At 41.4% G+C, this 20739-nt stretch overlaps 1 protein-coding gene across 14 annotated transcripts in view; it reads left to right on the forward strand.

Moving 5' to 3' along the window:
- The window catches only part of LOC107993953 (nucleolysin TIAR), a 455817-nt gene that overhangs the window by 386003 nt on the left and 49075 nt on the right, over window positions 1-20739 (forward strand). For all 14 annotated transcript variants that reach the window (XR_009833413.1, XR_009833414.1, XR_009833421.1 and 11 more), the window contains one exon: window positions 16657-16732. Coding sequence is in view for 4 of the 14 variants with exons in the window: in XM_062087124.1 (XP_061943108.1) it covers window positions 16657-16732 (76 nt within the window). In the remaining 10 variants the exon portion in view is untranslated. The remainder of the gene's footprint in view (window positions 1-16656; window positions 16733-20739) is intronic.

Below are 20739 nucleotides of genomic sequence, written 5' to 3' on the forward strand. Positions count from 1 at the left end.
ATGAACGTATTTCTGAATCAATTGCTCCAAGTTCACATTTATAAAAATCGAGTTTGATTCAACGTTTCTTGACGAATACTTTTAAAGCTTTTCCATCTAATATTTCGCGTATTATATGCTATGTAAGATTATTTTTTTTAATTTATCAAACAATTAATTAAACCATTTTTTTCTCTTTCTCTTTTTCGTGAATAGGATCGTTGGTATATTTAATGTCGAAGATTTTCTCGAGAGACATTCGATCCACGCTGAATTGTGGATCGTCCTTTGTTCGACTCGGGGAATTTCATGTGAAATTCAGTTTTCGCTAAGTGGAGCTTCGAGAATACGACAATGAAATCCGAAAGGGAAACGCGACTTCGAAAGTTTGCCGAAAGGAGAAAAATTTTTCGCTCTTCCGTTTCTTTTTCTTGTTTTTTTTCTTTTTTTTTTTTTTCTTTTTTTTTTACGGGCAACGTAAAATACATTTTAGGAAACGATTGCCACCGGGATACCCGGGATACTTCTCTCTCGGAGGAAATTGGATTTTCGTGGTTTTTCTTCGACCATGAATTTTTTTTTTCGACGTATAACCATTCGTATAATTGGACGTATAATACGCGTCGCCATTCGAACGATGGAACCGTGCGAACAACGAACACCCGTTCCACTCCCCCTTCCCCACAATGGAGAAAGCCAGGGACAAATTAACAGTCCGAATGAATAAAATATTTTCACAAAGTTTATCCCTTTTAAAAATTTTTTACCCCACGAGTAAACGAGGCCACGTTAACTCCTCGTGTAAGTACACGAATAACGAAATGTGAATTGTAATTGTAATTTCTCTTCGTTTCGTATTTTTTACCTCCTTCTCTTACGAAAGCGACGGTTCTCTCAAGACAAGGATGGAAATAAAACAACGATATCTCGACTCGTATCGCCCTACAATTTCGTTCGTTCTCCATTCTCGCCATCAGTTCACGCAACGTAATACCGAAAGTAAACAAATACGCGATGTCGCGTTCGAGGTAGGATCCGTTCGAGAAAATAACGTGTATTTAAAAAAATGTCTTCTTTAATAAGATAAAGATAAGATAAAGAAATCGGCGGTTCTCTCAAGTCAAGGATGGAAATAAAACAACGATATCTCGATTCGTATCGCCTTACAATTTCCTTCGTTCTCAGTTCACGCAGCGTAAAGATGGGCAAATAAATACGCGATGTCGTGTTGCGTTGACAGGATCCGTTCGAGAGAGTAACGTGCATTTAATAAAATGTCTTCTGTAATAAAATAAATGTAACTACGTACCGACAATTTTCCTTTATTTCGAAGACATTATTTTCTTTTACGAAAAATCGGCATTGAAATCGATGTTTCTCTCAAGACGAGGATGGAAATAAAACAATTCGATATCTGGATTCGCCTTACAATTTCGTTCGTTCTCCATTCTCGTCATCAATTCACGCAGCGTAATACCGAAAGTACGATGGGCAAACAAATACGCGATTCGTGTCGCATTGGCAGGATCCGTGCTGGGTGGGAGGGTGACGCGGGGCATTTAAAAACGTCTTCTGTAATTCGACGATGTGGCGTGCCGGCCGTATTGATTTTGAAGGGAGGAAGGAGGAAAATGCGGCGGCGGTTGAAGTCGGGACGGGCAATTGGTAAAGCAGCGAGGGACATTTGTTAATATTGCAATATTGATTATTTTTAATGAGGATACCGAGTCAATGGCTCCTACTACTCGAGCCTTTCCTTCTCCATCCAGTTTTTACCACCTTATATCATACGCTTCACACGCGTATAATTCGCGATCCCCAACGAGCGAACAAACGAGCGTGTCCTCGGTGATTTTTCTTCTTTTTCTTTTTTCCTTTTTTCGAACAAAGCCATATCGCGATATCGCGAGTCGCATTCATTCACGATTTTTCTTTTTTTTTTTCTTCCTTTTTTTTTACGCGATGAAACATTTCTCCATCGACGGCTCGATGGATAATGCTCTTTGACTTTCCACCGTGCTCTTTGGATCTCGAATGGGGAATCTCGGATGGCGAGAGGAGAGGGTTGCCGCTTTATGCGATCGAAACGTGTTTTAATGATTTCGTAGCGAGGCCTCAAAATCAATTCGGTAACGACGAATCATCATCGCCTTCCGCTTCCACCGTCTTCAAGTTTTATCGTTAAAGCTGGCCGTATCGTGGGCACAGGAAGAGAGATCGCCTCAAGAATGTCAAGTGAAACCCACCGCAAACCGATCACTCTCCAACTTCACCCACGCCGTGAATTAATTGATAAAAACTTTCCATTCGGCTTATCTTTATCGTCCTTCTCACTCTTCCCGCGGAGAGAGAGAGAAAGACAGAAAGAGACTGCGAACGAGACAATTCTCGCCTCCTATTTCGAGTGGGAATCGGCTCGAATAAAAAGAGATCGCGCATAAATTAATCCGCCACCGTGTCCTTTTCCCTCCGCATACGTTGGAGGAGAGGAGACGCGCAGCTCGCTAAAGAAGGAAGGAAGGAAGGAAGGAAGGAGGGAGGGGTAGAGTTGGCTCTGGTGTCGGGAGCGGTTCGGTGGAAGGAGAGGGGGATAGTCGAATCTGGTGGGTTGGCGGCAGGCCATAAACCTTTCCCCGCGTAATCTGGATAGGTTTATAGATTTCTAATAAAATAACGCGTTAAATCAGCCGCGCGGCTCGACTGATTGGCCGAACGAGAGAATACACGAGGCGACAACCGCGTACGTAACCGATCCAATCGATCGTTTATTATCCGACGAGCGACGTACGATCTTGGTGGGGCTTCGTGGAAAGAGGGAATTTCGAGCAGAGAGATGGATTTGAATTTTTCCTTGTTTCGAGATTCTTTAAAATAATTCTGTAATAATTATCGCGTTAATGGCGCGTCCCTTTACTTTAGACGCGCCATACGTTCGACGGTTTACGAGCGGAATGATGCAAATACCGTTTTCATACGCGTTATTTCGTTGATTCTGGAATGTATTCGGCTCGAGGTATATAACGGGAACTAAATTCGCGAACAGCTAAACCAGAATACAGTTGGAAGAGTATACTTTATTGGTTTAGGATTATGTTGTTTCTAATAACGCGTCGTTGTAACGATTGTTCAGACGACCGAAACATTCATCTGGTAAAATTTGCTTACTAATGCATCGTTCAATTTGGAACAGAGATCAACGGTTGTTAATCATCTTTGCTCGAAATTCGCGACTGCGTCCATAATATATTTTTAAAATTAATAATTCGGATGCAACGTTCGAAACGTGGAATCGAATCGTAATCATTTCGAGTAATTTCTTTTTTATTTTATTTATTTATTTATTTTTTTGCTCCTCCATGACTCGTACTACAGGAAGGGACAAAGAGGTTTCGTGGGTGGTTACAGATTACAGGAAGAGGCGGGTCGCCGAATAAGCGAGCGAGCGGAATAAATTCTTGTATCAAGATTCGAATAAATGCATTCGAAGCCACGAGCGAACCTCCTTCTCGCGTGGGGGATGCGCAATACGACTCGCGCCCTCCGTTTCCTCGTTGTATCTTACTCCACGAGTCTTCTTCCCATCGCGCCCCCGCCGCCTGATCTCGAATAAAATATCCTATTCCGAGGCGAGATACGCCGACACACGACCAGCCGGCTGAAACGTAGACTGCTACTCCTTCCACAGTCGTTAGTCGTAATAACGGCCCGCGATGCGTTTAAACGTGCACAAGTGCATCCATATCCATTTCGAAAGCGCGCGTTGGTTAAAACGTTCGCATACGAAATAATAAATTTATTTTAATTCGAGCGGTTACATCGTGGAAATTAATAAAGAGAGAAGAGGAGCTATCGTGGAGTTTTCGTCTGAGAAACTGTTTTATGTACGCGTGTCGGCGCAAAATAAATATCTTTTACAGGGTATTAATAGAAGGTTAAAAAAATTGAAAGAATCAATGTACACGGTTTCGATCGATCTTAAATGAAATTGGGCAGGTGAAACGGTGGAACGTGTCACGTATAAAGGGACGGACACGATCAAAGAATGATATTTTTCAACGGGGGAAATTTATGCGAGCATCTTTGAATAACCATCCTTCCATTCCCTCGGAATTTGCTTTCGGGGAAGAAATGCAGATATCCCTCCTCCCCCCCGAGTTTTAAATCTTCCGATTGATCCGATCTTGATGTTGGCCAGAAAATTTTTGAAATTTTGTAAAACGAACAAATACAAAAGTTTCAAGCACTTTTATTCCGCAAATATTTGTAAGGCTTTGAAACTTTTCCGCTTCATAGAGTCGACTTGCCTTTTTACTTTCGTGCTTCAATTGATTCCCTTTCCTGCTGCGCCTTCTTTAGAGAACTCGCCAAACTCCCCTTCAAATAGAACCCGGAGATTTACGATTTCATTGGATAAATGGGCGCCTCGGATAAATAATTTGCCGAATTAAATTAATATTCTTCGCATGAGCGATATATATATTCTATCGTTCTCCTTATAGAAATATAATTAGAAATTTCGATTTCCTCGATCGAATTCCTCGATATTTTGCGAATTTTCAGTTTTCAAATTCGCTCGCAACGCAATGTGAAAAAAAAAATATATATATATATATATCGAAACGTCTCTATCTTCTTATCTCGAAATCCTCCCTATTTATCAGTGTCATAAAAGATTCTCGATCCAACCGGAATCACGCTCTCGCTCGATCTAGCACAATTTCAGTTGACGTAACTTCAAAGCCGTTTAATCCTCTTAACGAAGCCATACAGAGGGACAAGCTAGCAATTTCTCTCTCTCTCTCTCTCTCTTTCTCTCTCTCTCCCCTTGTGTTTAGCATCTTAACCCTTCGTTATTTTGGCTCTTGCCGAAGTTAACCCCTAAGAAAGGAGATTGTAAGTTCACGTGTATGGACCATCAACCGCACCTCGATAGATGCAAACTTGCTCCAACTATGGCCGATTCGCTGTTAACTCGACCTGGCAACTTGTTTTACCCTCCTAGAGAGCCACCGTAACGTCTTCCAAGAAATAACGAGCTTCGCCTTCTCCCCTCCTCTTCCTCCCCTCCTTCCCCCCCCCCTCCCGCTAACTGATAAAAGTTGAAACTTGAACCAATGCCTAACTTTTGAACCAGTGCGGTATCGTAATTATTTATTATTAGCGCACGCGAAATTTCTCTTTAGCGGGGGAAAATTGTTATCCGAACGGAAGTTTCGTTTTCGAAAATTCACAGTTGATCGCCCCTCGGTCCTTCTCTCTTCTCTCTTTTCCTAAAAGTTGAAAAAGGATCGTTTCGTTTTTAGAATCATTTCTCCGCAAAATCTTCGCGGAAGTGTGTTCTTCCCTCTCGTTCTTCGGCCGGAAATACCGAGGTGAAAATTTTCGAGTTATAATTAGATTCTTTGCAAATTGTAATTTTCGTACAAACGGACGTACAGTTGGGCGCAGCGACGAAAAAATTTGCCTCGCGGTAGTCATAACTCGGCTACCGAAGTAAACAACAAAGCGAATTACGATGCAAGCTTGATGGAATAAAACGTTGAAAAAATAATACATGGACGAAATAAAAGAGGGGGAGAAAGGGCGATGCCGAACGAGCATTGGTAGAAACGTTTTGAAACGATCGAAAACATGGACAAACGAAAAATTGGACTAGAGAGAGAGAGAGAGAGAGGTATAATTACGCGATAATCGGATAATTTTGTTTGACGAGCGGGATATCCTGCCTCGTCTTGACGTAATCCAACAGGCGCCATTCAAAAGTTCATAAAACAGCGATGCAATTACCCGTGGAAAATGGGTGGAACCGAGGATCGAGGTGAAAAGGGAATAGAGATTCTTTCCGTGGCTCAAAACAGAAATACTACACCGGCTAATAGCCTCGTCGTTCGAGTGCTGGCCGTTTCGACGATGTGTGCGGGATACGTCGGCAGCCGTTACATCGTGTATATATATATATACGCATACATATATACGTCATTCGGTTGATAGTGTTCGTAAAATGAGCGTCGGTAAAAACCCATCGCCAACTCGTATGACATAAGTACGTTCGCGCGTATGGCGTATCTCAATTTTCGGCTCTCTCTCTCTTTCTCTCTCTTTTGCCAAGGTGATAAAATGTACGCGTACAATGTATATAAATTAAAATGGAAAATCAGATTTACCATTTTTCGTCGATATTATTCCTCGTCGCGAGAAAATATATTATTTATATCATTCGTATTTGTATTTGTATATCGTTCGGAATGCGCATCGACGATAAACGAAATAAACTGGATGGAAAATGGATTTGAAAATAGGACAGGTAAAAATGCTTTTATCCATTAATTTCGCGGAAGTGGTGACTTCCGGAAATTTTCAAGGAGCACGTCATTCCGCGTAAACACTTTCGTTAAATATTTTCTTTTGTACACGGCCTTTCAACACGAGAGCCAGAACGGAAAACGTGTTTTAAACTTCATCAGCAACCTCTTTGTTATTCGTTTCTTATTCGTAACTGCTCATTAATTAACTGGCCCGCGATTTAAATAGCTGAATAGTTTACCAAGGTTTACCAGAGAAGCAACGCTGATTTCACATCTCGCAGAGCTAAATAAATTCACGAGTTTTTCCCAGTTAAATTTCGTATCGCGGTTAAATCTTTCGCCCTTTGATTACGGAAATATATTTATTTTTCTATTATTATTTCTCTCTTTTTTTTTTGTCAAATTTTTTCAAAGTTTTTGAACCTGACACACCGCGAATTAAATCCGTAATTGTAAACATTCCCTCGGGCGATTCCAGGGTATAATTGTAAGCGTAAGCGACAAGATGGATTCTATTACGCGTAAAGAATGCGCAAGACCGGCGCGGCGTAGAAACACGCTGCGGAAGCTTTAAATGCGATGAAATGCGGGGCTCGGAAAAATTACGAGCTGTTTATTTCCTTGTTAGATCGCGTTAACGGTTGTTGCTTTTTAAAATTCTGCTCTAATTAATTTCCTCATTTGTTCGTCTCCGTTACTACGAATTTCCGTCCATTTCCTCCTTCCAAAAAGCTTTTCGCCCCGGTTGACGGGCGGGAAGAGGGAGGGGCAAAAAGACCGTGTTACCAACACCGTGTCGCATTGTTACACGTTGTACAAATGGTGCACACGTACGCGGCGCCCATCCTCACCGCGTGTGCACACTGAAATTTTATACGAATTATTACTTTTCCGCCTCGTTCTATTTTTCGAAAAATTTTTTAATCCAAAGATGCCGTTGGGTTCCGTTGCAAACATGAAAAGGGTAATATATCGCTCGATAAAGTTTGTCCGGTTTCACGTTTTCGTACGATGTCTCTTTAGATTTTGATGATCGAGAAAGAGATGCTTCGTTTCGATATAAGGGAATGGCAGAACGCCACGGTGTTTTACTATCATATGTTTTTATATCTCCGTCGAGTGCACACTTTTGTCCTCGAACAAATTCCTCTCTTTCCATCACTCGCCTTTCGCCATCATCACCTTTTTCGTTTTCTCTCTCTTTTGTCGCTTCGCCTCCTTTTATTTCCTCCCTAGTTGTGTTTTAACCGTTTAAATGCGCTCGAACAATGAAATTGCAGACGTGTATGTTATACGTGATATACTGATTCAGTTTTGATAATTAATTAATTGTTCGTAATTTTTGTTCGTCTTCTTGAAAAATAGTGATTGATAAAAAAAATAATCTAATTGTAACGAAACTGTTCATTTTCGAACAAATCAAGAATTTTCACGTTATTTCTTTAATTTCTAACGGTAGATCCTAGAAGATATATAATTCATACATGTATTTAAACGAATCAACTTACCATTAAATATTCGTTACTCAAACATTGGTAAAAACGAAATTCCGCCGGTGACGACATTTTTTTCCAGCACCGGCCGATGATACACGGGATTTAACCACGGAAGAATAAGGGAGGAGGAGACTCGGAGGACAAAAATAGAGAAATATCGATTTTAAAGGAAAAAAAGAAAGAAAGAAAGAAAGAAAGGGAGGAAAGCGGCGATAATTCACGATTAAAGAGAGGAGCTCTCGATGCAACGGGGAGTTGGCCGATATCGTAAACATTACGCGCGTATCACGCATCGGTGCATAGAAATTGCATAAATTGGCGATACTTGGCTTACGGCCCGGAACGAATTCGGCGGCGAGCAAGTTCGCAAAATGGCGGGAGCGTAATCAGCGGCGCGTTATCGGCCACGATTTCGCAGCATAGTCGAAGCAAGCCTTTTGTCCGGCCACCAGTCGGGGAGCAATAAATATGTTATTAAAATTACCATAACCCCCGTTCCATCCCTGGGAGTAAAACAGCGCATTTTGCAGTTAATTTTCCAGTTATCTGGGTAATAATCTCGGCCGCGCCGGACCCACTTACCCTTTGGTGTTGTAGAGGCGAGAATGGAGGAGGGAGAGGGAGGAGAGGGTGGGAAGGGGGAGGATGGGGAGGCGGATCGGTGAGCACGGGGTGGAAAAAGGGTTTATAATAGTCGGCGACGATGCCGCGTTCTCTAACTAACGGCGTCACGTTTATTGACCGCGGATGCGAGAGCATCGTTTTCGATCGCGTTAATCTCCATCGTCCATCGTTTTCCTTCGCTCGAGCAATATTTTTATACTCGGGACGCGACGAGATCGATCGAATAATTTCTAATTTTTCTGTGTTCTTTCTGTAATCACGATGAAAAATATTTCACGCGCGGGGAGGATCATTCATCTTCGATAAACCGATTCGAATATTTATGTCTGTGTGGAGTATATGTATATATGATGTATGTATATGTATATCATGATTCGAAATAGTTTATCCAATGAACACCGGATAAAAATGATCAGATATATTAATAACTTTGAAAATTTGTGAAAAATGGATCGTGTATTAAATATATATTATATTGAAATTCAACATTTTCTTTTACACGATATATTTACACGGATGAAAGAAAATGATATCATTATTATTTGATCATTGCATTTTGAAATTTTTTACATTTACAAAATTATTATTATTTGATGTTTTAAGAGGATTTTATTCAAGGGAGTCGCGGAAATAAAGCAATCTTGCAGTTCAATCGGCGTTTATCGCGGTGTATCAAAAGTTCGTTTCAAAGTGCTCGAGAAGTCGAATTTAAGAAAGGGTAAAAGGTAAAATTATTCCGTGCAAAGCCCGGCAAGGTGTTGTACTTGCGTCTCAAGTAAATAGGATAATTACAGTTACCGAAAAGTTAAATAAAACGAACTCAGGAAGGGGGAGGCGTTCTACAATAATTATATAATAACGTAGTATACCGCAACCCACCGTTAGATGCCTATTTCTTGCTCCACATATTCGTGCTACTATTTCGAAATGACGATTATCTGGCGATTATCTCATTGCTATCGGATACTTTGACTTATTCGTGATGGAACTATCGCTCAAATTTTCCTCAAACGATCTTAAAGAAATATATAATCTTGCGTGGAAAAGTTTATCAAATCTACGAAGAAAAACTATTTCGAAATGATTATCTTATTGTTATGGAATATTTCAATTTATTCTTGAATTCTCTAATTTTCCTTAAACGATGTTAAGGAAATAGATAAGCTTAGAAAAGTTTAGAATCCAAGTAAAAGTTTATCAAATCTAGGAAGAAAAATTATTTCGAAATGACGATTATTATTATTGTTATCGAATACTTCGACTTATTCGCGATGAAATTATCGCTCAAATTTTCCTCAATTTTAAACGATCTTAAAGAAATACATAACCTTGGAAAAAGTTGAAAAGTTTATGAAATCTACGAAGAAAAATTATTTCGAAATGATTATCTTATTGTTATGGAATATTTCAATTTATTCGTGAATTGTCGCTCTAATTTTCCTTAAACGATCTTAAGGAAATAGATAAGCTTAGAAAAGTTTATCAAATCTAGGAAGAAAAATTATTTCGAAATGACGATTATTATTATTGTTATCGAATACTTCGACTTATTCGCGATGAAATTATCGCTCAAATTTTCCTCAATTTTAAACGATCTTAAAGAAATACATAAGCTTGCGTGGAAAAGTTTATGAAATCTACGAAGAAAAACTATTTCGAAATGATTATCTTATTGTTATGGAATATTTCAATTTATTCTTGAATTCTCTAATTTTCCTTAAACGATGTTAAGGAAATAGATAAGCTTAGAAAAGTTTAGAATCCAAGTAAAAGTTTATCAAATCTAGGAAGAAAAATTATTTCGAAATGATTATCTTATTGTTATGGAATATTTCAATTTATTCTTGAATTCTCTAATTTTCCTTAAACGATCTTAAAGAAATAGATAAGCTTAGAAAAGTTTAGAATCCAAGTAAAAGTTTATCAAATCTAGAAAGAAAAACTATTTCGAAATGACGATTATTCCATTGTTATCGAATACTTGGACTTATTCGCGATGAAATTATCGGTCAAAAATTTTCGTCAATCGTCTTAAACGATCTTAAAGAAATACGTAAGCTTGCGTGGAAAAGTTGAAGGACCTAAGTAAAAGTTTTATCAAATCCACGAAGAAGAAAGGAATATGAAGGTTGTATCGATCGGATGGATACGCGATACCGTTACACGATTTACATTTTCTCATACGTTAACGTTTCCAGATACGAGAAACCTGTCAAAAAGAATATAGTCACGCTCTTCGCTTACAGTTCCCGGCCAATTATTCAAACTTTACTCCACGGAATCCCAAATACTCGAGAGCGCATGCACTTATATAGCTACACGGAGGAATCTCGAGTAATCCGTGTTAGGCGATTTCAGTCACGCGTGCACCCCTGCAGAAATTATTCGCATCACGATCCGGCAAATTTCATAAGCACCATAAATCAACTCGCTTTTGATTTCGATCGAATCGGGATTTCGTCTCGACGGGATCCTGAGACGAATTAAAATCCAAAAAAAAAAAAAGAAAGAAAGAAAAAGAAAAGGAAAAAAAGAAGAAGGGACAAATTATCGTCCGTAATAAAGGTAAAATAACGAGGACTCAGAAATACGGAGAGTCGGATACGAAGAACGTTTCCACGACAACATCGACGACGACCAGTTTCATTTATCGCGTTCTTGAAATCGAAGCCCACTCTAGAATCTTGGAGAGGTCGCTGGATAGGGGGAGGGGGCGAACACACGACTTTGTCCCAAGCCTAGATCCACCTCTGGATGGACCAGGCAGCCAGGGCCAACCTATCCCACCGACAATTAGTTCGCGCGCTCGGCATTGAGTGCACTTAGCGAAAAGTAAGCAAACTCTCCCCTTCCACCCCCGCGCGCCCTTTCGTTTTCATCCGATACCGGAATGGTTTTCCACCGACAGCACGATAACTCGAAAGTCTAGCTCCCACCGATTCCTTGTTTCAAGGGTTGCCGGGATATCGAGCGTCTCCTTTCCTTCTCCATCTCCCCTCCTTTTTCTCCCCTCTCCATTCCTTTTCTCCTCTTCCCGTGAATCCGTCGATCGAGCCCCACGTGCTCGCCAACGCGTATTATCGCGGTGTCGTTCGTTCCCGCGCGAGAGAAATGTTTTCTCCCTTTCGAGACGATTGTCACGGATCGATCCAATTCGGAATTATCGGATCACGACATCCGTCGTAATCGGTATTTAATTCCGTTTCGAGGTGTATTTTACGCGGGAGAGTTGATCGAAAACGACTTCTTTTTTTCTCTGCTTTGTCTCATCGGTTATTGAATTGTTAACGCGAGATAAATTTGAAATTGTTTAAAACACGAGTTGTCTCGCGTAATTATCATCCATCCCTAATCGATATTGCGCGAAAGCATCGATATTAACTCGCACGATACAACTTGTGCGTAATATCAGGAATATAGAGGAGACACGTTCCGAAACGTGGATAACGATCCACGGGCTGATCAGAGGCGACACTCCGAGTGATTAGCAGGTAGATTGATGAGGCTCGAGCTAACGAGCATTTATATCCCTCCGAAATACGCTTTGGAAAAGTGATATTCCTTCTGGCCCGCCATTCGTTCCATTCCATTCTTACTTACTTACTTACTTACTCGAGGATGAGAGATCTCGAAGATTTTTCGCGCTGACGCGTCTTTCCTTTTTATTATTTGTAATTAATGAGCTTGAGTTCGATGAGGAAGATCGGAAAAACCGGCCATTACATATAGCACGCCTCTGCTAGATCGCCGAGGAACGCTGACGAAGAATGAGAAAGCACGGTTAGCGGGTTGATAAAAAGACGCGTGCTTGAAGCGGTCGTCTTCGAGTTTATAATTTTTCATCGATAATTTAATTTCAATCATTAGCTTCTTCGATAGCTCCTTTTCAAAAGAGACGTTGACGGAGAGTGAAAATTTCACGAATTGCAACGTTGGTGAAAATATGCGTGCTGTTTGCAAAGAGATCATCGTCTTCGAATTTTTAATTTTTATCGGTAGCTTTTTCGATACTCTCTTTCAAAGTACAGATGATAGTTAACGGATTGATAAAAAGCGATCGTTTTCGAGTTTATAATTTTTCATTGGTAATTTAATTTCAATCATTAGCTTTTCGATAGCTCCTTTTCAAAAGAGACGCTGATGGAGAATGAGAAACGAATGAAAATTTCACGAATTGCAACGTTGATGAAAATATGCATGCTGTTTGCAAAGAGATCATCGTCTTCGAATTTTTAATTTTTATCGGTAGCTTTTTCGATACTCTCTTTCAAAATACAGATGAGAGTTAACGGATTGATAAAAAGATCGAGTTTATAATTTTTTCATTGATAATTTAATCGTCATTAACTCCTTTTCAAAAGAGACGCTGACGGAGAATGAAAACTGACACGAATGAAAATTTCACGGAATGGATGCTCCCTTTTAAAAGAGATGCTGATAAAACTGAGAAGGCACGGGTTGATAAGAAGACGCGTGTTCGAAGCGATCGTCTTCGAGTCTTCTTTATAATTTTCCATCGATAATTTAATCGTCATTAGCTTTTTCGATAGCTCCCTTTCAAAAGAACAAATTTTCAACAAACTCTCTCTACGATTATCGGTCCACGGACGCATCGTTGACAAAATTATATTAGATATTATGCGGGGTATTATCAATTGTAACACGGGGTACGTACGATCGCAAATGAGATACGAGACAAATCCCAGGAGGTAAAATTCGCTACCATATATATATATACATATATCGAGTATTCCCCTAATTGGAGTCTATTGATGTTATATGAAATTAATTTATACACTGACGTTTAGCTCGCGACCCGTCTAACCCACCGAACGGAATAACTAATGAACAAAGCGAATAGGCTCGGCAATACGTTACACTTCAACCACTTGCCTCGAATTGAATTTAATTTCTACGCGGGAAACGAAATCGTTCACCACTCGTACGAATTTCTAATATTTCTCAACTTTATTAATTAATTACTATATATAAAGTATCTCGAAAAGAAATATCTCGATCTCCTCTATTCGTTCTATTTCAACCCCTCGTTTCGAGAAGAAAAAGTTTTGAAACAAAAATTGGCGAGTCTGTTGGTCCGATCCCAATAAATAAAAGTGGCGCGAGGATCGCGACAGCCCGATGGAATAAAGACTTGGCGGGATTGATAGGATGAAGGACAAGCCAGCCTCTTTTATTTTTATTTCTACTTCTTTTTTTTTCACCGGACGCTGCGTCTAGGAGCTTGGAATTTGAATCATCGCCGCTCGGCTTCCAACTCTTCGCGTCCATCGCTTGTTCGGCCGTGCAACGCTCGCAATAAATCCAAACTAACTCTTTATCCCATCTCTGGGGGGGTTTTGGCCAGGCGTCGAAGCTCGGCCGCCGCCATTGTCGCCGTCTGTATCGCGAGAGAGAAAGAGGAAGGGGTGGCCGCCGCCGTCCGTGGACAGCTCTCGATGGAACTTGAATTAAATTTCGAGATTTATCGCGTCAATAACCGTGCATTAATTTACGATTTTTAACGCGGTGGAAACGTAAATTTCGCGGCGCTCGTTCGCCGATTGTTTCGTTTCGCCCCGTCAAGTGGAGGTGGAGCGGACAAGAAGAGGAAGCCGTAAAAAGAGGGCCGATCGCGTTCGAAAGAGGGGCAGGAGGGGAGGGAGAAAGAGTGACGAGAGAGGTGGCTCTGGATCGCGGCTCTGTCCATATCGACGGAGAGAGGGAGGGAGCCGTCCCCAGGGGTGGGAGAGGTTGAAGTGTGGGCAACGACATATGCGACTGGCGTGCCGCTCTACATCTAACTTATATCGACTATTACTCATGTTCGCGCAGTGTGACATTCGCGCCGGCTGAAAACTCGCGGAAAACAATGATCATCGCGGATCATCCCGAGGAGGAGAGAAGCTGAAAGCTCAAAGTTGAAAGGGAACTCGATAAATTTTTCGATCGATCGTAAATATATATATATAAGATCGGTATATAGAGGAAAATTTCGAATATTGTTATTCTGCTCGGGGCGAGTTGATGGCGAAAGATGACGCTCTTCTCGCTTTCTTTTTTTCTTTCTTTCTTTATTACGTAAAAACGAGGACGATTAAGGGCTGGCTAAATACCGAGTCCGACCGTGGAAAGCAATTTAACCGAGTATAAGTATTTAAGCGGGGAAGAGGGAAAGTAAATGCATAACTCCGCTTCCGCGAAAGGCCGCGTTTACAGTTGACCGCAACTTTGTTTAGCTTCTTGCGCAACATAGTAGTTTTGAGTAAAATTTACTCGAAAACTACCGCTTGTCCGGTCTCCTCGTACTTGACCTTCTTAACTCGGTTTATTGCATTCGTTTCGAGGAGAGGGCAGCCATCGCGGAAACAAGATTACAAAACGTTCGCGCGTAATTATTTCCCGCCCCATTAAGAGATTAGAAATGATTACGGATGTTTCGGGGGATAATGAAATTCGCACGATTCTCGGGCGGAAGGCTTCTCGAAGAAGGTGAACGATTAATTGCTCAAAGAGCGAAACCGAAAAAGTTGCATATAACAGGAAGAAGGGGGAGGGAAGGAGGAAGATAAACGGGGGATGAGAAAGCAAAGTACTGCTAGTCTTTGACGCACGTAATCTCGCTTACCCTCTCTCTTTCATCTCTCTTTTCACGCTCTGTCCTTTCGGGCGAAACCCTCTTTCAGCCTTTCTTCGCTCTTTTCCTTTCCAATTTTCCTCCTTTCCACCCTCCGCCATCTTTCCCGTCTGCCCGATATCCACCGCTGCTTTTCGCAATATCATCCAATTCCGTTATGAAAAATTGTGCTCCTGGCCCCAATCTTTTTTAAGAATAATAATAATAATTTAAGCCGCGATTAATGTTGCGCCGTCGTCCAACGATAGATATCTTTTCCTGGTCGAAACAACGAAGCTAGCTTCCTTTCGTTTCGAGCGAGCGACGTAACGGACCAAGATAAATACACGATGCTTCCCCGCTAATCATTTTAACGCGTTTACGATGAACGAAAGTTTTTATCTTCTTTCATCCAATCCTTCGTTAATTCGTTCCTCGTCGCATTCCTTTCCAAATCATCGTCGATCGCTTGCTTTTCCCCTCCGATACGCGAAAATATCGAAATATCGGAACAAGAAAGCAATCGCAAAAACAAAATTTATCTTCGTTTCTTCTCTCCGTCTATTTTTTTTCTATCTTTCTTTCTTTCTTTTTTCTTTTTTTTTTCACGAAAACCAGACAATATGAAATTCTATCGAACGTTGGAAAAATTCAGACGAGGAGCGAGCGGGATGAAAAATTTGGCAGAGCTATAACCCAGAGTTTTATTCGAGCCGCATGCCAGTCCCCATCGAACGGAAGAATATTTTATTTAAGTCGGGAGGGACGGCCAGACTTACCCCCTTACTCGAGTATTCCTAATTTCATCTGTCGGGCATCGCTGGAATCTTAATTACGAGGAAGAATTTTTAGGGTGTTCGACGACCGATCGTTTTCGAGGGAGTATAAAATGCTTCGAAATTCGTCGGTTATTACGGGGGATGGATTTAAACTCTTGAGTTTAATCTTTTCTTTTTTTCTTTCTTTCTCTTTGATAAAGCGGATTTAGATGGAGAGATATATGTATATTACAAGATTACAAGATCGGTAACCGACCGAGAAGAAAATGCACGATGCGATTAGTAGATGCGTCTCGTTAAAAGTTGGAAAAAGAAAACCGGTTTCTGCTAATCTGTTGCTTTCGTGTTACGTTGGATCGGGCAGATAAGGTAAACGGAATGATTGCCAAATGTCACGAAACATCAGGGGAGTAACAAGCCTTCTCTCAACTTTTGCGATAATGCGAAAAGAAGCGTTAAAGCGCGCAACGGTATAATTAGCGAATAATAATAATCGAGAAGAAGATATATAGTTTCGTATATATAATATAATCGAAGAGAATGTAAATCGGGAAAATGGGATAAAATTTTTTTTCCCTCGCTTCGTTTTTCGAGAAAATTAACCGGATATTCTCAACTTTACACGGAGACGCTAAAACGTTATCCACTGTGTATAAAAATTTAATTAAAATTCAAAGGGATGAAAGGTTGGTTGAGTATAAACGAATCTTCGAAAGGGAGGAGGAGGGAAAAAGAAGAAGAAGAAGAAAAAAAAGGAAAAGAATGTTCGAGTTACTTTAACCGCGAGTAATAATTTCCAAGAACTCTTTCGTAACGGAAAAATTCGTATTTTTAACAAATGAACTTGTTTCTTGTTGCAGAGATTGCAGAGTCGTGAGAGATCCACAAACGCTCAAATCCAAAGGATATGGATTCGTTTCCTTTGTTAAAAAAGCGGTAAGTCTCAAGTACAAATTTAATTTCATCCCACCCGCTGGTAAAGAAATTTTCTAAAAAAAAAAATAATAATAATACCGAGTTACGAAATTTCTCGTGTAATCGTGTAGCTGAAATGATATTTTTATTAACAAAAAACTCTTTCCTTTCTTTAAAATACTTCTCTCTCTCTCTCTCGTACCGCAAACAAAAATTTCAATAGCGGAAAAAAATTAATTCTAAAACGATTATATAATAATCATTCATACCCTTCGATTAGAAACGTCGCGCTCCATTCTGTCTGGAAATTTATTTAGAGATCTCGTTGATCGAATAAGAGAGAAAGAGAAGAGAGAAAGAGAGAGAGTCGAGCGCTTTAAACCGTCATTTTTCGAAAGGAGAAGGTCTACGACTTTTATCACTTTTATCATTTTTTCTTCTCAAAATCTACCGCGTAAATCACGGCGTAAGTTAAACGCAGGACAGTTAAGTAAAAGAAGGCTCCTTTTATGGGGGAGAGTTATTCGCCAAGGCGGCTACCCCCCAAGACCGCCTCTCGTTTCCTTCCCACCCTCCCTCCCTCCCCTGTTTTAATGTTCTATCGATCTGGACCACCGCAGGCACCTGCCTCGCCACCCCACCCCGAGTATTACTTGCCATTGGCCGAGGATAAATTTTCCACGGGGTGTCTCCGTGAAGATCTCGATTGACCATCGTCGACTCTCTCAACGTGCAAAGAAGAAATCCTCCACCACGATTTTTTATTCTTCCGCTCGTCTACGAAAAATGTGACTTCGAAAGGTACGGATGCGAAGAGCAAGCGCGTCTCAATCGAGCGAAACTATAAATACGAGGATGGCACTTGCCGGAAGAGATAGAGAAAGAAAGGAGGAAGGAGGCGGGCACGTGCGGGGAATTTGGGGGGGTGGCAAGGCGAGAGCCAAAATCGCCAAAAAGTTGGCCACTTTGAAGCGACGGGGAGAAGTAGGGGGGGATCGATAAATCCTTTTGGCGATAAATCAAGAAATCGGGGAGGGGAGGGGAAAAAAAGGCTTTCATAACGTTCCATCGATAAAATCCCAGCTGGAATAAGGTCGGAAGCGTATCGGGAAGGGTGGCAAAAAATTCATTTCATATTCTTAATTTCCACGGTGGCTGTTGATTCCAAAATTTCCCCGATCGGCATCGACATAATATTCCCATAAAATATCCGATCGATCCTCGCGTCCCGAAACCGATTCGCGGGTAGCATCGATAGAGGGAAAGAGAGAAAGCGAAAAGGAAGAAGAGGGAGCAGAGACACACGGGGCGAGGGAAGGAAAGAGGAAGGAGAGAGAGAAGAGAGAAAGGGGAGAAAGAAAAGACACGTAGAGTACGTAGCACCGCACGTACGGTTGTTCAGAGCCACGTAAGCCTATGACTTAGTAATGCGTGTAAAGCAGCTGGGTGTCGCTTGCCCCGTAGTCACGGAATGGCTGTGCATGTGTGCATGTGCGCGCGAGAAAATTCGATTTGACGTGTGCTCGGACAGGTTGAACTAGGCAGGGCGACGAGGTCGGTAGGACAGCCGCGGCGTGTCGTATAAACGGTCCGGTCACGGAAAGTGGAAGGAGAGGTGGAAGGAGAGAGGTGGTTGCATTCAGCCGTTCCTGCTCGTCCCGGGGTTAGGGGCAAACTTATCGACCGTAGTTTAGAATCGGCTTAGAGAGGCGAGCATTCGGCCCGCCGCTCTATCTAGGTCTAACCACGCGAGCCAAGCGGCGTCATATCGGGGGATGGAAATTCGAATCGGAAATACTTTATACCGATCCCTCCCCTCGTCGTCGCGCGCACGTACGCACGGATACGGATACGAAGAGGGATAAGAAGCACCCGGCTGGATCCGAAGACGATCGTGGCGGTGGGTTTCTCTCTTCCGCAGGGGGAAAGCGGAGGGTAACGGTCGTGGAAACGAGGCGAAAGCCCGGACCCAAGAGTGGCCTCGAAATGGCGCAAATGGGGATAGGATAAGGGGTTGGATGGAATGCCGGCAGGGAAGAAGGGAAACACCTATCCTCCCCTCGCCTCTTCCTGCTCATAGCACTCCCTAGAAGAGCTTTTCGAACAGTCAACTTCTTCGAAAGAGGGGAGGGGGATGTGACGGAGGAATATTTTTAGATCCGTCGTTCCTCCTCGCATCAAGCCGCGGCCTGTCACGGGCTTGCTCCCATTTGCTCGTCGAATACGCACGATTCCGAATCCGCCATCCCCTTCTCCCCTCCCCTCCGCAACCACGCAAAGTCGTTCCCTCCGTTATCCACGTTTCTCTATTTCCACGTCTCTATTGGCCCGCCTTGCAATAGGGATATCGGCCCCCTCCCCTCTCGTTTTCATCTTTCTGCGCGTCTCTCTCTCTCTCTCGCTCTTCTTTTGTCCGCTCCCACGATCCTTTCTTATTTTCCATATAGGAATCCCGTAATGGACTTACGGATAGACGGATAGACGGATAGGAATACCTGTTTTCACGCTCTTATTGGCGCGCTACAATTTTCGTATCGCCCCTGTTCCGAAAGAATTTTATCCTCCCACGAGGAATAAACACGCGGATAAACGTGTGGATTTTTCGAAAAATCGGGGGAGGAGGGAAGATAGCAGAGAATTTCGAGGCGAGCGTTGGGTTGACCCGCATCGGGAAATGCCAAGGCGAGAGAGAAACGAGTCGATGGTTTCCAAGTTTCGAACGCTATCTCCGGCATTTCGGCGAGCGATGCCTTTAACACGAGGATTAAACGATTTTGAACGGGTAAACGAAAGGAGGAGGAAAAGAAAGAAGAAAAAGAAATTGTAATTTAAACGTTTAAAGAGAAAATTAAGGGATCGGCGACAACGTTGCACGCGACGTTAAAAAAGGTTGGGAAGAAGAGATGGAAAAAGAAAGTAGATTTACCGAATTACCAATTGTCTCTCGAACCATTATATATATGTATATTCGTTCGACACATGTATGCATACACGTACGCTTAGCGTAAGTAATGTATACGTAGATATACATACGTATTTATTACGGCTCCATTCCACGCGGAGAACGGTAATAGACCACTTTTCTCAATCCACTCGAGCTATGCTTCTCAAACCAGAGCAGTAGTAAATAAAAGTTACGGCTACCATCTTGTGTACTGCGAGTTACGGCCTCTCTGGCTGTTGGTCGTAACCTTTTTGTTTATTCCAGTTCCCGATCTCTCTCTCTTCTTCTTTTTTTTTTTTTTAACCACGCTACGTGACTTCTTCTTTGCTGCCCTTGCGATCCGATGACACTTGACACGAGTACAACCATACTCGAGATACTCGAGTAGAAACTGTATGTCTGCGAAATCTGTATTTTCTAATTTCTTCTTAAAACTATTCGATATTCTCAATTTTAGAGAGAGAGAGAGAACAGTTTGTGTCGATATGTAGATCAGATTGTTCCACTTTTGGAAGCAAATTTTGAACTTGTACTACTTTCCCATCGTCGTTACACCGCAATATGTACTTTGACTACGCGAGGACAGTTTGGAGAATTTCGCGAGATTATTAGGCTTGTTGTGTCTTGTGTTTATCGTTCGCTGCTCGGAATTTTAAGGAGTTGCCAAATTGGCGCCGATAACATTCCTCCTTCGTTCCGTTTACGTACGAATAGTTTTTAAAAAAGTAACGATTGTAACTTGAACAATAGTCGTAGATTTATAGAATATACTTTCTTGTTAATTTATTGTATCTCGAGTGATCCATCAGTGAAATTAAAACGATATATTAATGCGATAAATGTCACAGTGTTTGTATATTTAGATAATTAATATCGTTATATACCAATAATAAAAAAAAACTCGATGATTTAAACTTTCGTAAATTATTATTTTATTCAATATTCTTGTAACGTTGCAATTTATTAAAATTGGAATTATTATCGGTAAAATATCTGCCTCTGGAATTCACGTATTCCGTTACATTCGTAAACCACGCCGCACGATTGTAACTAAAATTTGAAATTGATGATTGCGATGTAGAAA

Source organism: Apis cerana, linkage group LG1 (genome assembly GCF_029169275.1).
Source record: "Apis cerana isolate GH-2021 linkage group LG1, AcerK_1.0, whole genome shotgun sequence".
NCBI classification, from domain to species: Eukaryota; Metazoa; Arthropoda; class Insecta; order Hymenoptera; family Apidae; genus Apis; species Apis cerana.